The sequence below is a fragment of the Oenanthe melanoleuca genome, chromosome 20 (genome assembly GCF_029582105.1).
Source record: "Oenanthe melanoleuca isolate GR-GAL-2019-014 chromosome 20, OMel1.0, whole genome shotgun sequence".
Lineage (NCBI taxonomy): Eukaryota > Metazoa > Chordata > Aves > Passeriformes > Muscicapidae > Oenanthe > Oenanthe melanoleuca.
The window spans coordinates 12,904,772-12,918,321 of NC_079353.1; the positions used below are offsets into that span (position 1 = coordinate 12,904,772).

At 48.3% G+C, this 13,550-nt stretch overlaps 1 protein-coding gene across 1 annotated transcript; it reads right to left on the reverse strand.

Annotated features, from left to right (window-relative positions):
• Nucleotides 1-10,031, reverse strand: EIF2S2 (eukaryotic translation initiation factor 2 subunit beta). Its single transcript, XM_056507870.1, has 9 exons — nucleotides 9,883-10,031; nucleotides 5,721-5,907; nucleotides 4,741-4,844; nucleotides 3,651-3,786; nucleotides 3,271-3,371; nucleotides 2,737-2,885; nucleotides 1,871-1,927; nucleotides 1,377-1,462; nucleotides 1-461 (listed from the first exon to the last, which is right to left on the reverse strand). The coding sequence occupies exons 1-9, from the start codon at nucleotides 9,895-9,897 to the stop codon at nucleotides 286-288; spliced, it is 1,011 nt and encodes a 336-aa protein (XP_056363845.1). The 5' UTR covers nucleotides 9,898-10,031; the 3' UTR covers nucleotides 1-285.
• Between the last annotated feature and the right edge of the window lie 3,519 nt (nucleotides 10,032-13,550).

Sequence of the window (13,550 nt, forward strand, 5' to 3'; positions counted from 1 at the left end):
TCACTGTTATAGTATCTTTAATTTATCTCGTGTTTTACAGAAGTCTGAACGGATTAAAAAGCACCTCCTTTCCCACCACGCTCCTTACAGTTGGTAAAATATATTCAATGAGCAAATGCACGTGAACAGCTTGAGGATCTGCATCTTGCAAGGATTTCACAGACCAATCAATCAAGAAGCCAAATCTCTTGTGGTTTTTACAACCTGGCTTTAATACAACGGTACAACCGGCTGGGATTGCAAAGCTGTCCAGTCCCATGTCCCCAGGAGAGCTGCAGGTGCAGCCTAGTTGGCCTTGGCACGGAGCTGGGCTCTCTTGCCAGTGACGGCCTGGAAGCCGGTTTTGATGCTGGCCACGGAGCAGCGCGAGTGGCAGGTCTCGCACTGCAGGAAGTAGAGGCGCGTGTCCTTCTGCAGGATGGTGTCGGGGGAGCGGCACGTGTGGCACGTCACGTACTCCTCTGCAGGAACAAGGGGCATGCAGCTTACAGCAACGCACACCAGCTCCGAGGGGCTGACTGAAAATCTAAACATCGCCCCCGGCTAAGGGAGAGGAGCTTTTGTGTGGTTGTGGCCATCACAGGCCCAGGGGGAATCTTAAAGGATTTCTCCAGTCTGGCTTTCTCAGGCTCAGCTAGGATTTTTCTCTTTCTCTACTGTAAACATGAGAGAAAGAATCACAACAGAAGATAAGCACCTGCTGGACCTGTGAGAAGCCTGGGACAAGAGGTGTCTCCTTCTCTGACCAATGAACTGTCTGTATTTTGTTTTTCACCAATGTCTTATTTAAGGCAATGGCTTCCTTCTTGTTCTTTCTTACACCATGCAAGACAGTGCCAGGTTACTGTGTCCTTTCACTGCTCCTTAACCCCATACATAGTAACTGTGGTACTCTGCACTGACACTGGTGTGAAGTTAGTAACCAGTACAGACTTCCACTGGTGTGCCCTGGCAGCATTGCCAGGTGTCAGCAGCTCTGCCACTGACACAGCACTAAAGCAGGATTTGTGACACATCATCTGACTCCTCTCACCAGCTGTGGCACACAAACACTGCATCTGTCAATTCATGGGTACAACAGACTGCAAAATTAACAATTACTGCTGTTTTCCACAGTCCTCATCAAAGCCAAGATATGAAGCTCACATGAAAACAAGCAGTTTTTAAATGCTCTGCTTTCCTTGGCATGTTTTAGCGCAGGACAGAGTACAGCCCATGGTCTAACCACAGCAGAACCACCTGCATTTACACCATTCCATGACACAGGAAAGCTGTGTCTCCTCAGCCTCCTCCATGGTGGGCACACACCTGGGCCATGCATGGGCAGCACACGGGGCCTGAGAGAAATCTGCAGTGGGAAAGGGAGTTCTACTTACTGATATATCTTCTCAAGACATTTTCTATCTGTTTTTGCTGGAATCTTCCTTTGATTACCAGTTGGTTGTTACCATCTATTGAACCACTATTTGAAAAGAAAAAATTAATTATTTGATTTGCAGGTGTGAAGCATTACAACAAATCAGAAACATGAAGCAAGGTAAGGATGTGTTCTTCAAGAAGAGCACAGCCACAATTGTATTGTAGGGGAGTAAAATGCAAAATTCTGAGGTACTTAAAGCTGCTTCCTACAGGGAGTTTTGCCTAGGCACAACCCTCACCTGCCTGTCTCAGGGGAGTGAACAAGACCATTCCCTTGGAGTTTCCCTCTGCACCTCCTCACTAAAATGTTCTCTCCTCAATCACCCAGCACAGCACTGAAGTGCAGGGAACAAAAGCCTCATTTTCCAGCACATCTATACAGATCTAACCCCAAAAATGTTATATTTAACCAATATCAACCCTAAGCACACACACAGCCCAGCAGCCTTACCTTGTACCCAATTCTGCCAACAAAAACGCCAGGAGATGTTTTGGCTGACGATGTAATCTAAAAATAAAGTAAGGAAATGTTTAATCTTCCCCCTTCAGAGAAATTTGTATTTATACAGGCAGGGTAAATCCAACTTAGTTTCGAAGGGAGCAGTGCCAGGGGTCTGCACCAAAGAGCACACACACAATTAATGAGGACACAAGAAACATGAACAGTCCACACAAAAAAAACCTCCCACTATCCCCAACTCAAAATTACAGCAACTAGTGAAAAGAAGTTTTCCATTAAAGATTTTTCATTCTTAGTGTCCTATCCCCCTAAAAAAACATGAAAAGCTCCCCTTAGTGCACAACCCAGATCCTCAGCAAGGTTTCACCAGGCCTGTTTTCTGGCACACTTGTGATACCCATCAGATCTGCATTCCCAGGAGTGCTCACAAAGCACAGAGCTGCCTTCACAAAGCATAACTGAGACATAAATATCCCTGAAGGAAACAGTGGGAAAACTCTACTGGAGTCCAAATCATTTAGCAAGAGAACAGTATTTGTAGCCAGCTCAAATCAGAACTTTTCCCACCCTTCTCCTCAAGGCTTGCACACAAATGTCACTGGTGACCCAACTTGATAGAAGCCAATGAACTCTGCAAGTTTCAGCCCATGTACCATTTTTGTAATTTAAATATAAAATTAGAAATTATCTCAATAAATCATGTTCAGAAATATCTTCTCACAGAGAAATGTAACGAGCCCTCTGACTGAAATAGCTTCCACTCCTGGTTTGCCACAGTCACTTGCCAGAAAACTCTGCCTTCAACACAGGAGCACAGAGCAGTCTGCTATTCCTGGGAAATCCAAAGGGGAACTTACAATTTGCAGATATCTGTGAAGTTGACAAAAGATGTTTTCTTGGTCCCTACTCTGACAACCTGCGGGGGCTTCATGACAAATTTCCGCTTCTCTCCAGCCACCATGTCCGGGTTCTTCTCCCTCATGATGTTAAAAACTCTATTGAGCAGCTGCAAAAGAAGGGATTCACATCCACCTCAGCATTTCCCACTCCTCAAAGTACCTCACCTCCAAAAGGCACCTGAAACAGCCTTCACAGTGAGTATCAGACTACCTCTGCCTAAGAGCATTTCCCCACCTGCCTCAGAACACTCTTAAAACGTTCTGAGAAATTCAAAATCCCAACACAGGGTTTGTTCTGCCCATGGCAGAGGTGTCTGAACTACAACCAATGTGAAAATTACTGTGATAGAAGACATGCCTTGTTAGCTTCTGCTCAAGAGCTTCTGACTACAAGCCCTTGACTTTGAAGTTAGAAATAGGAAATATGAGCATAAGGCTCTACTGATGCAGATGAACATGGAAAATATGTTTTAAAAGTCTCTGGAACATTACCTCATCATATGTGTAGTCCCTTTCTGAGCCTGCCCACGCAGGTCCTGACTGAAGACTAAAAGAAATTCCATCATCTTTTTTGCTATCTTCATCTTCAAATGCTGTAAAGAAAGTTTTTGAGGATTCATTAAGAAACACTCTTTAAACTCATGCTTATATGATTTCTAAAAGGTACACAGGAGAAAATTCCACTAAGATGTAGACTCAAGTCTTCTCTGTCAACAAGAGACACCAGCACTCATGGGAAATTAACAGTGCTTTTACAGAACATTTCACTGATACATTTTGGAACAAAAAAGGCATTTGAACAGAACTTATTCACATGCAAGGTGGACTAGATTTCACTTTCAACATCTCACAGAGTTAGGTTATACTTCTACCTTCATCCTTCTCCATTATCTCATCTTCATCTGGAAACTTCACGTTCTTCTTTTTCTTCTTTTTATTGCCCAGCATAATATCAAGGTCATCTTCAGGTTCCACTGTCTCTGGCACATCCCCTTCAATTTTCAATTCCTGCAAAGAAGTAAGACTGTAGTTCATCCAGTGTTAGCATCAGAACTCACACCAGCTGCACACTACAGAGGTGAATACTGGTGACATCCAACAGCCCTAAAACCCAACAGGTAAGAATGGAATTCCAGCATGTTCAAGAGAGCCCTGTATCCTGCACTACTGCCATGAGCAGGGCCAGATTTGCACCTTCTGGTTTAACTTCTGGCTAGCCAGGATCAAGGTCAGGCTGCTCTTAAAGGCAGCAGCCATCTGAGGACAGGAGGGAGCAAAACACCCCTCATGGTGGCAGTCAGGGAAAGCAAAGCTGTGCTAATCTCATTTGTTATCACAATTCTGCACACTGAAAGAACACAGAGCAAGTATTTTGTCTTCTGAGCCAGATCAGAGGAACATTTTCTTCCCCAAAAGGCAGAATCTAAAGAGAAGGTTTATGTACAACATAACATTTCTCTGTCCTCCTGCTCTCTGGGCTTGCCAGTTACACTGACATGTGATACAAAAACACTACTTGGAATAAAACTTGAGAAGAGTAAAAATATCTTGTACACCTTCTGGAACACAGCACAGTAGCCAATCCTTTCTAAAGAAAACACAGAGTGAAAACAGATTTCTTGGCAGATATGTGCACTTTATTTGAAGTGCTGGCCTTTAGAGGACTGTTCTGTGTGTGTCTTCTGACAACCAGCTCCCTCTCTAACCCCAAAAGACAATTAACCTTGAGATTAATCAGCCCTCCCTACACACTGGTGAATTATTTGCTCTTTGTGCAGAGCAGGCAGGTTTTTCCACTTCTGGACAAAAAGCCCAGGCAGGAGCAACATGTTCATAAAAAAGACACAAAGTTTAGTTATGAACTGCACCAAGACACAATGACAGACTTGAGACAACTCCTGCATTGCCAATCTCAAGAAAATGGAAGCAAGAGAGTTTTCAGCCACAGTCATGTAAACAAACCTTTACACCTTCTTCTGCTTCATCTATATCAAATATCTTTTTTGTTTTTTTCTTCTTTTTCTTTTGATTGAAGAAGTTTAAGTCATCCAAGTCATCTGTTGTATCTAAAAAACAAAAACAAAGGATTGCCTAAAGAAGTGTAACTGTAGAAACATGAAGGTTTCCAACTTACATCCAAGTCTTTAAAACATTACAGTAAGACATGAGCAACTATCTGTAACATCTGTGGTTATTCTCCAGGTTTGAAGAGATCATTCCCCTCTGCCCCCAAATACTATTTCAGTTTCTGCATCTTCTAATTGTGTCTTTTGATTCTTTCTGCTGTACAAGATAAATTAGTCACTTTTGTCATCCAAGATGCTTGGACAAAAAATGAGAAGTGCAGGAGGAAGTTTCCTTGGTCTGCAGCAGGAGCCAATTTTATCAACAAACTGGATTTAAATTAATGGAATTCTCTGAATTAGGCAATCTTGAAATGACATTGGCCTCAATTTAAAAAGCAAGGTTTTATCACAATCACACACTTCCTGAAAGATTCCAAAGATCACTCTGGTTATCACACTCAGAATTGTACAAAAAATTGTACAAGAAACTCCTTTAACCATGTTTCTGTTATTCACACTACTGCTTAATTGGTCAAATGAAAAAGAGCCATAATTGTGGAATTACTGCAACAACTGCAGGTGGAAGATTTAAAACTTCACAACATTTCAAAGAGTCTCTTTTCAGAGACTTACACAAAGGACTGCCTGAGTCAGAAAACTGGAAATGACTGAAGCCCCTGGCAGCTTGGTGATGTCTGTGAACGTGGTTCCAAGCAGGAGGGCAATCTGCCCTCCAAACAGGCAGCAGAGATTACTCACAAATCTCTGAACAAACCAAGGCTCTGGCACTATATTCTGGGATGCCAAATTCTGGAAACTGGGCTTGTGGTCCCAAAACAGCACCTTTGAGAGTTTATCTGCGTGGATTCACTTTACCTTTCTTCCTGCTGTCTTCTTCATCTGCTTCAACATCTTTGTCTTCTGTTGGCTCTGGTTCAACTTCCTTTGTTTCTGATTGCTGAGTCTCTTCTGCTTGTGGGTCTCCTCCTCCTCCTTCCTCATCCAGCATGAAGGGCTTCTTCTTTTTCTTCTTCTTCTTGCTCATAGTAGGATCGAAAATCATCTGTAAAAGTCAACAGCTCCTTAGCAGCTCAATAATCACCCCCCATTTATTATTTGTAACACTTTTCCCAAACTGCTCCTCACCTTCAAACTCAACTGTGTCAATTACAAGGGAAAACTGAGAGTTCACAGCATCTGCTACTTTTCCTGTACCCCAAGTCTCCTGTCACCTACTTATTAGTGCAGCTGAAAATCCCTTAAAGCTGTGACTCTCTGACACACTGGCTACCATCTCTATTTTATGACCATTATGGACTCCAATTTTGCAGTAATACAGCACCACTCAACACAGAAGAGAATTTAACCAAAGCACATAGTCTGATCACATATCACTTCCACTTGTGAGACACATTAATTCCCAGATTTATTCAAAGCAGGATTTGCCAATAACTCTCTTGACAAGAACACTCTGGATGAGGAGGAAACCTAGAAGGGGCTGGTGTTACAGCAAGACCTGCATCAGCTCTGAACACTGTGAAATGGCAAAGGTCTCATCCTCCTCCCACCCCAGAGTGAGAAACTGAACTTCAGACACCGGGTGATTAAAAGCTGTTAATGAGCTCTCTAGCCAGCAAAGCAGCTTAATTCACCTTGTCTGGCTGTGAAGAAGGCACTAACCCAAGACTCACTTTTAACCTATTCACCATCTGCAGACCTGAGGGATTTTTTCCAACACACTGAAACCTTTTGTTTCACTTCAGACACAAGCTGACATCCCAGCTGTTGGTCAGTTTGTTACACACATCTGCCTGGACTGTCACACCATGGTATATATTGAATACAACCACTTTAGCACTTTCTCCAATGTTCCTTATCCAGTAATGGAAAAATGTTCTCACAGAGCTGTACTTCACCATCATGAACACCCTCACACAGGAAAGAGCCAGCACTTCACCAAGGAGCAGCTCTCCAACTTCTTGCCCAGCTACCCCCTGAAGTCTGGTGGTTTCCCTCTCCCCACAACACCACCTTTCCTTGCACTTCTCATTCTCCTACCCACGCTGTCCTTGTGACATTCTTCCCATTTTCTGAAACATACCTGTCTCATACAGGCTCTACTGCTCATATGGGTGTCAGAAGCACAACATCCCCAAAGCCTGCACACTTATGTTCCACGGAGGCTTTCAAATGCTGAAGTGGGTCTTTAGCTGCACAAACTGTGCTGGAATGATCTTCAAAAGAGTTCTGACACCACTATCTAGGGAAGCAGTAGGGAATCATGCTGCTGTAATGCACAGAAATCACAGCATGTCCAACTGGTTCCACGTCTGCTTCCTGCTGGAGCTGCCCAGGCTGCTGGGACAGCAGGAGAGCTGCCTGCATGGCACAGTGCACAGCCTCAGGATCAAGCACAAGTGCCTGACTCATCTCCATGAAGATGCTCTGCAAGACTCTGAAGGGGCTTTTATTGTCTCATGTGATACAAACCCAGGATCATGCCTTGATCAGATGTAACAGTTTCTAAGAAGGAACCAGCCCACCCATCCCAAATCACTCTTTCTGTGAAGGAAAAGACATCTGAACCTCCATAAAGGATCTCTTGTGTCTGCAGCCTAAACACATTGAACTGAGCACACCAAGTCAGCTCCTGGATGCAGGAGATCAGTTTTTAGCATTAAACCCAGATGGCCTTGAGCAGGGCAAGCCAGGCTTCTGCACACCCAGCACAAGTCACACTCCACAATCTGAGGAGGAGGAGGCCTAAGCCTGAAATATTTTGTTCACCAAGGGCTTCAACAAGCACTCATCAGGAATCTTAGGTCACATTTGCTTTAACAAGTCATGACATAAATGAATCAGCCTGATAACCCAGCTGGTCGTGTTCTGGCTTTCAGGTAGGCATTTCCAAACTTTCTTTACTCCTTTTCTCTGCTCAGCACATTGGCTTAGTCTGAACGTTATGATACCATTTAGTGCTGACAAACTACAAAGTTGCAGTTTTTTTACTGAAGGAACCTAAGCCCCCAGCACAAACAAAAGAAAAGAAAAGAAAAGAATTATGTGTGAAAAGAATTATAAATTCCCATCCTGCTCCTGCTTTCAGAGCCAAATTCCCATATAGGGTTTTCTCCTCTGCAGCCTTCATGGCTCCTTCTCACAGCCATCTCCATACACCTGCTCCTTACTCCAAGTGCTTACACAGACAAAATCCCAATTTACAAAAAATTAGCAACTGAACAAACAGAGGGGGGAAACAGAATCAAAGTTTCGTAGGCCAAATGCAACTCAAGATTGAAGCCAGTGATCCCCTGAACTGCTGTGGCAGGGATTCCAAGAGAAGGCACAAATAAATTCCATCTCCCTAGTCTGAATAAACACAGGCATATCTAAGAAGCAGACATCACCCCTGCCCTGATCAAGTCTCTTCAGGATGTCCTTACACTTATGTCTAGGGCAAGGGGCAAAATCACTAACACCAAGCAGGACTTCAATTTTCTGGCTGCTCAAAACACAATACACTCTAATATTATGGCCTGAAGCTTCACAAAACTGCAGGACTCAAAGAACTTTTAGCTCTCCAGTGGGATTATGTACTTTGTAGGATTTTTAATAAACAGAACAGACATTAACAGACCACTTCCCCCCACAGACTGGGCCTGTGCTGCCCCTGCTGTGCTCCAGCTCTGAGGGATGTTCCTGTGTTTCATTCACACAGTGCTCTGAAAACTTTAAGCCACAGCTCAACACAATGAAGTTCTTACCATCTGTCCCAGTTTCCAGTGTTAATTTGCCTTCAAGTGTCTTCACCCTCCTCGACTTCATAGGCTTTAAAAACTTTTACCAACTTAACACCAATACCAAAGTACTTGGCTCCCAGCAAGCAGAGACACAGAAGTTCTGGAAAGCATCTGCACTCACTGCACAAGAGCCTGAGGAGCAGTGCCAGCTCAGCTGTGCTATCTGCCACCATCTTTATTCTCTGTCACATAAAGTAGCCCAGAGTGGAACTTCACTATGGATCCCAGGAATCACCTCAAATTAATCCACTATGCAAGAAATCCCATTTTACTGATACAAACTAAATTCAAGCCATGAACTGCTCCATGGCCTTGTGATCACCTGAGTCAGACAGCACCTGATGCTGACATTCCTGAGTGCAGAAAACACCCCAGACATGAGACCTGCAGCTCCCACGACACATTTAGGCACAAAAATGCAACGCATTCATTCTAGATGTTAAAGCAGCTGAGTAAGCCAGTCATAGCTACCACTAAAATAAGTTGTAATTATACCAGTTCTCCTCTATGACGTAGGACAAGCCTGTCTCCGAGGCTTGAGTGATCACTTTGAAGGAAACAAGCCACACAGGTATTTTAAATAACACCAGAGAGAAGACACAAGGCCAGAAGCAGCCATCTCCTAGATCCGGCCAGAGCAGCTTCCCACGGGAAAGTTTCCTTTTCCCCATGAGAGCAATGGAAATGAGAGCAGTAAAGCTGCAAACACAGGGCACTTACAATAACTGAAAAATTTCTCAGACAAGGATGTATCAATTTCCCTGGTACTGTGCCTAGGCAAACACCACCAGATCCGGAAAAGGTGAAGTTATAATTTGTTCAGATGTTGCTATTAGGCTCTCAAGGTTAAAAGCCGAGCTATTAAAGCTCCAGAAGACGAGCAGTAACTGCCTGAACGCTGCGTTTCGCTGGAGAGCGCGGAACACGATGGAGGAGCGGTGGCGGTGCCATCTGCCTCCCTCTCCGGCTTCTCTGTGCCGGGTGGGCTGCCGGCAGCTCCAGGAAAGCTCCAGGCGAGCTCCAGGCCTCCCCCGGACTGCGGGCCCAGCACACACCCGCGGGCCCGCCGGGTCCGGCCTGCGCCCCTCGCCCGCCACAGCCCCGGCCCCGCGCAGGGCGGAGGCCGCGCTCGCCGCAGGCCTCAGGCCCGGCGCCCACATGGCGGCGGCCCCGGCGCGGCGCGGCCCCCGGGCTCGGCACTCCCGCGTGTGGCGGCGGCGGCGGCCGGCGGGTCTCACCTCGTCGCCGGACATGTCTGCGGCGGGGCCGCGGGCCGCGGTCAGGGTCGCTCGGTGCCGCGGGGTCAGTCCGTGCTCGGCTCTTGCATCAGCGCCGCGCGCCCGCCCCGCCCCGCGCCTGCGCGCGCCCGCCCCGCCGCCTCGCGCGACGTGCGGCGTTCCCGCGCTGCGCACGCGCCGGGCGGCGGCGGGAGCGCTGAGGGGCGGAGCGGAGCGGAGCTGGTGCCGCCGCTTTGGCACCCCTTTGGCACCCCTTTGGCACCCCTTTGGCACCCCTTTGGCATCCCTTTGGCATCCCTTTGGCCCCTTTGGCACCCCTTTGGCACGGCCCCGGGAGCCCGGCACGGACCGGGCTACAGGGAGTTTGGGACCACGGTGCAGCGTCTGGTCTAAACTCCCAGCTCCGGCAGGGCACATCGCACGGGGTTGCGTCCAGACCCTCCTAGTGAGGGAGACTCCACACCCTCCCTGGGCAGCCTGTTCAGTCCTCGGTCTCTGCACAGGAAAGAATTTCTTCCTCCTGCCCACCTGGAACTTCCTGGCCGTCAGTCTCTGCCCGTTGCTCTGGTGCCATTGCTGGGCCTGGAGCAGAGCCTGGGCCCTGCTCTGCCCCTCCCTGCAAAGAGAGAGCTTGTAGAAACACACAGAATGAAAGATTTCTTCTACTTTTCTTTCTTATTTTATTGAAGGGCAACAGTTGTGACAATAAGGAAGAGGCCTATGGGACAGAAGATCAAATAGAATTTTAACTTCAGTAACTAAAGCTCAGGTCCTTACAGCTCAGAATCTGAGTGCAATACAAATATTGTGCAGTTACCAAAGTTACAGGGATGAGCAGTCACAGTCTGGGAGGAATAAACTTCAACTGCAATCTTGAATTTGTGGGGATGGCACACTGGAAATCCCAATCATGGGAAACACCCTTGTGGAGGTTGTGTGTTTTTAAGTATCACCCAGCCCTCCAAACAAATTTCTCATGGATTTGCCTGGCTGAATTCTGAGCTGTGCTCTTGGGCTCGCTGGGATGCTGAAGCCAGATTGTGCCAAGGTGCTAAAACCTGAAGACATCACATCTGTTTGAAGTGGCCATTACATACCTAAACTGGAATCACACATGGCTCATCCCAGCCTGGGGAAGAGAAGGGTCCAGGGAGACCTTGGAGCCCCTTCCAGTACCTAAAGAGGCTTCAAGAGAGCTGGAGAGGGACTTGGGAGTGACAGGACAAGGAGCAATGGCTTCCCATTGCCAGAGGGCAGGGTTAGATGTGATATTGGGAAAGAACCAGTGGTGAGGCCCTGGCACGGATTGCCCACAGAAGCTGCGGCTGCCACATCCCTGGAAGTGTCCCAAGGCCAGCTTGGATGGAGCTTGGAGCAGGAACAGTGGAAGGTGTCCCTGGCAAGGAATAGAACGAGATGGGCTTTAAGGTTCCTTCCCATTCAAACCACCCTGGAATTCTGTGATTCCTGTGGGTCGTGAGTGGGAAGAGCCGTGGGCACAGCAGTCATCCCAGAGGGGCGGGTGCTGCAGCTCTGAGCGCTCCCAATCGCAGGGATCCATGAGGGGATCCTGAGGGAAACCATGAGGGGATCCATGAGGGGATCCATGAGGGCATCCTGAGGGAAACCATGAGGGGATCCACAAGGGGATCCATGAGGGGATCCACAAGGGGATCCATGAGGGCATCTACAAGGGGATCCTGAGGGGATCCATGAGGGAATCCACTAGGGAATCCATGAGGGCATCCATGAGGGGATCCACAAGGGGTCCATGAGGGGATCCATTAGGGAATCCACGAGGGGATCCACAAGGGGATCCATGAGAGGATCCATGAGGGAAGGCCGCGCCCGCCGTCGCCGCCAGAGGGCGCCCGCGCTCAGCAGCTCGGGCCCGCTGTGGCGGGAGCGGGGCCGGGCGGGACACCGGGCTCCGGGATTCCCTCCGCCATTCCCGGCACAGCGCCCCGCCCTGCCCAGCACGGGCACCGGGCTCCGGGATTCCCTCCGCCATTCCCGGCACAGCGCCCCGCCCTGCCCAGCACGGGCACCGGGCTCCGGGATTCCCTCCGCCATTCCCGGCACAGCGCCCCGCCCTGCCCAGCACGGGCACCGGGCTCCGGGATTCCCTCCGCCATTCCCGGCACAGCGCCCCGCCCTGCCCAGCACGGGCACCGGGCTCCGGGATTCCCTCCGCCATTCCCGGGACAGAGCCTCGTCCTGCCCAGCACCGGGATCCGGGATTCCCTCCGCCATTCCCGGGACAGAGCCTCGTCCTGCCCAGCACCGGGATCCGGGATTCCCTCCACCATTCCCGGGACAGAGCCTCGTCCTGCCCAGCACCGGGGTCCGGGATTCCCTCCGCCATTCCCGGGACAGAGCCTCGTCCTGCCCAGCACCGGGGTCCGGGATTCCCTCCGCCATTCCCGGGACAGAGCCTCGTCCTGCCCAGCACCGGGGTCCGGGATTCCCTCCGCCATTCCCGGCACTGCGCCCCGCAAACAGCCCGGACGCGGCAGCCTGGCCCCCAACAACCCCGGGGTTTTCCCCTTTCTCCTGCACCTCCTTTGGAAAGGGGATAAATGGGGGCACATGGCTCGTGGTACAGCTCAGAGTACATTTTTTTCCAGAATATGGAAAGATCAGTCAGCTTTCTGTTCAAATTGGCCAGAATCAGTGAATACAGATGTTTGTACAGTGGTTGAAACCACTTGTGTACTCCTTGCAAAGGGACGTTTAAAAACACCACTCGCTATTTCAGAAGAGGGGCAGGCAGGACTTTGTTCTCCTGACTTTCTCCATCTCTTTGCTATAATTTGAATGGTGTTTGCAGACATTTTCGACAGATACTGAACAAACTAGGTACTCAAAATTCACTGAAAACTGTAGGTATAGAGAGCCCAACTTCCCCTCTGTCACAGCTCAGTCTGCTAAGCATTGTGCCTGGACAGCATAGAGAGTGTATTTTGAAGTGAATGCTTATGTGTGAATTATGTGTGAATGTGTGAGAAATGCTTATGTTGGGAATTTCCTGTGCAGAGACTGAGCACTGAACAGGCTGCCCAAGGAGAGTGTGGAGTCTCCCTCACTGGAGATATTCCAGACCCGTCTGGACACACTCCTGTGCCCTGGGATGGCCCTGCTGGAGCTGGGAGGTGGGACCAGATGTGATCCCTTTCAGCCTGGGATTCTGGGATTCTGTAATACAGCATTCTGTACTTCTGCCTCAACATTTTCTCTTTCTGTCTGCTTTATCATTTATGCATTGCAATATATAAAAGATTCATAACAAAGACACTTAAACGAGGAAACCAGACGTGAGGAATTTTGGGTATGGGTGGCAAGTTGCCACATCTGCTGAGCTACTAGTCTAGTTTCACTAGACCACACTCACTAAAATCCATAAATTGCCTGTTTAAAAGTTTAGGCAATGCTAAGTGCAGAGTGCTGCAGTTTAGCTGAAGGCACTTCCATGAGGGATGAAGAAAGGCAGCACCATCACGGTAGAGAACGTGCACATGATAATCCCCATGACTCTGTGATGCACACTGTGGGATATCCTGGACATCCTGCTGGCCAGAGCTGGATGCTTAAATTAATGTTCCAGGGAGAGCCAGTCCTGAGAGGGAGGTGACAAGATTGCACTGGAAGCACTACAACAAATGCCAGCA

Excerpts from the sequence above, each read along its gene's own strand:
- EIF2S2 (XM_056507870.1), bottom strand. Across the intron at positions 3,787-4,740 it reads AAGCAGAAGAAGGTGTAAAG|GAATTGAAAATTGAAGGGGA; the intron begins GTTTGTTTACAT and ends ACTTCTTTGCAG. Across the intron at positions 1,463-1,870 it reads TTGGCAGAATTGGGTACAAG|TGGTTCAATAGATGGTAACA; the intron begins GTAAGGCTGCTG and ends CTTTTCAAATAG.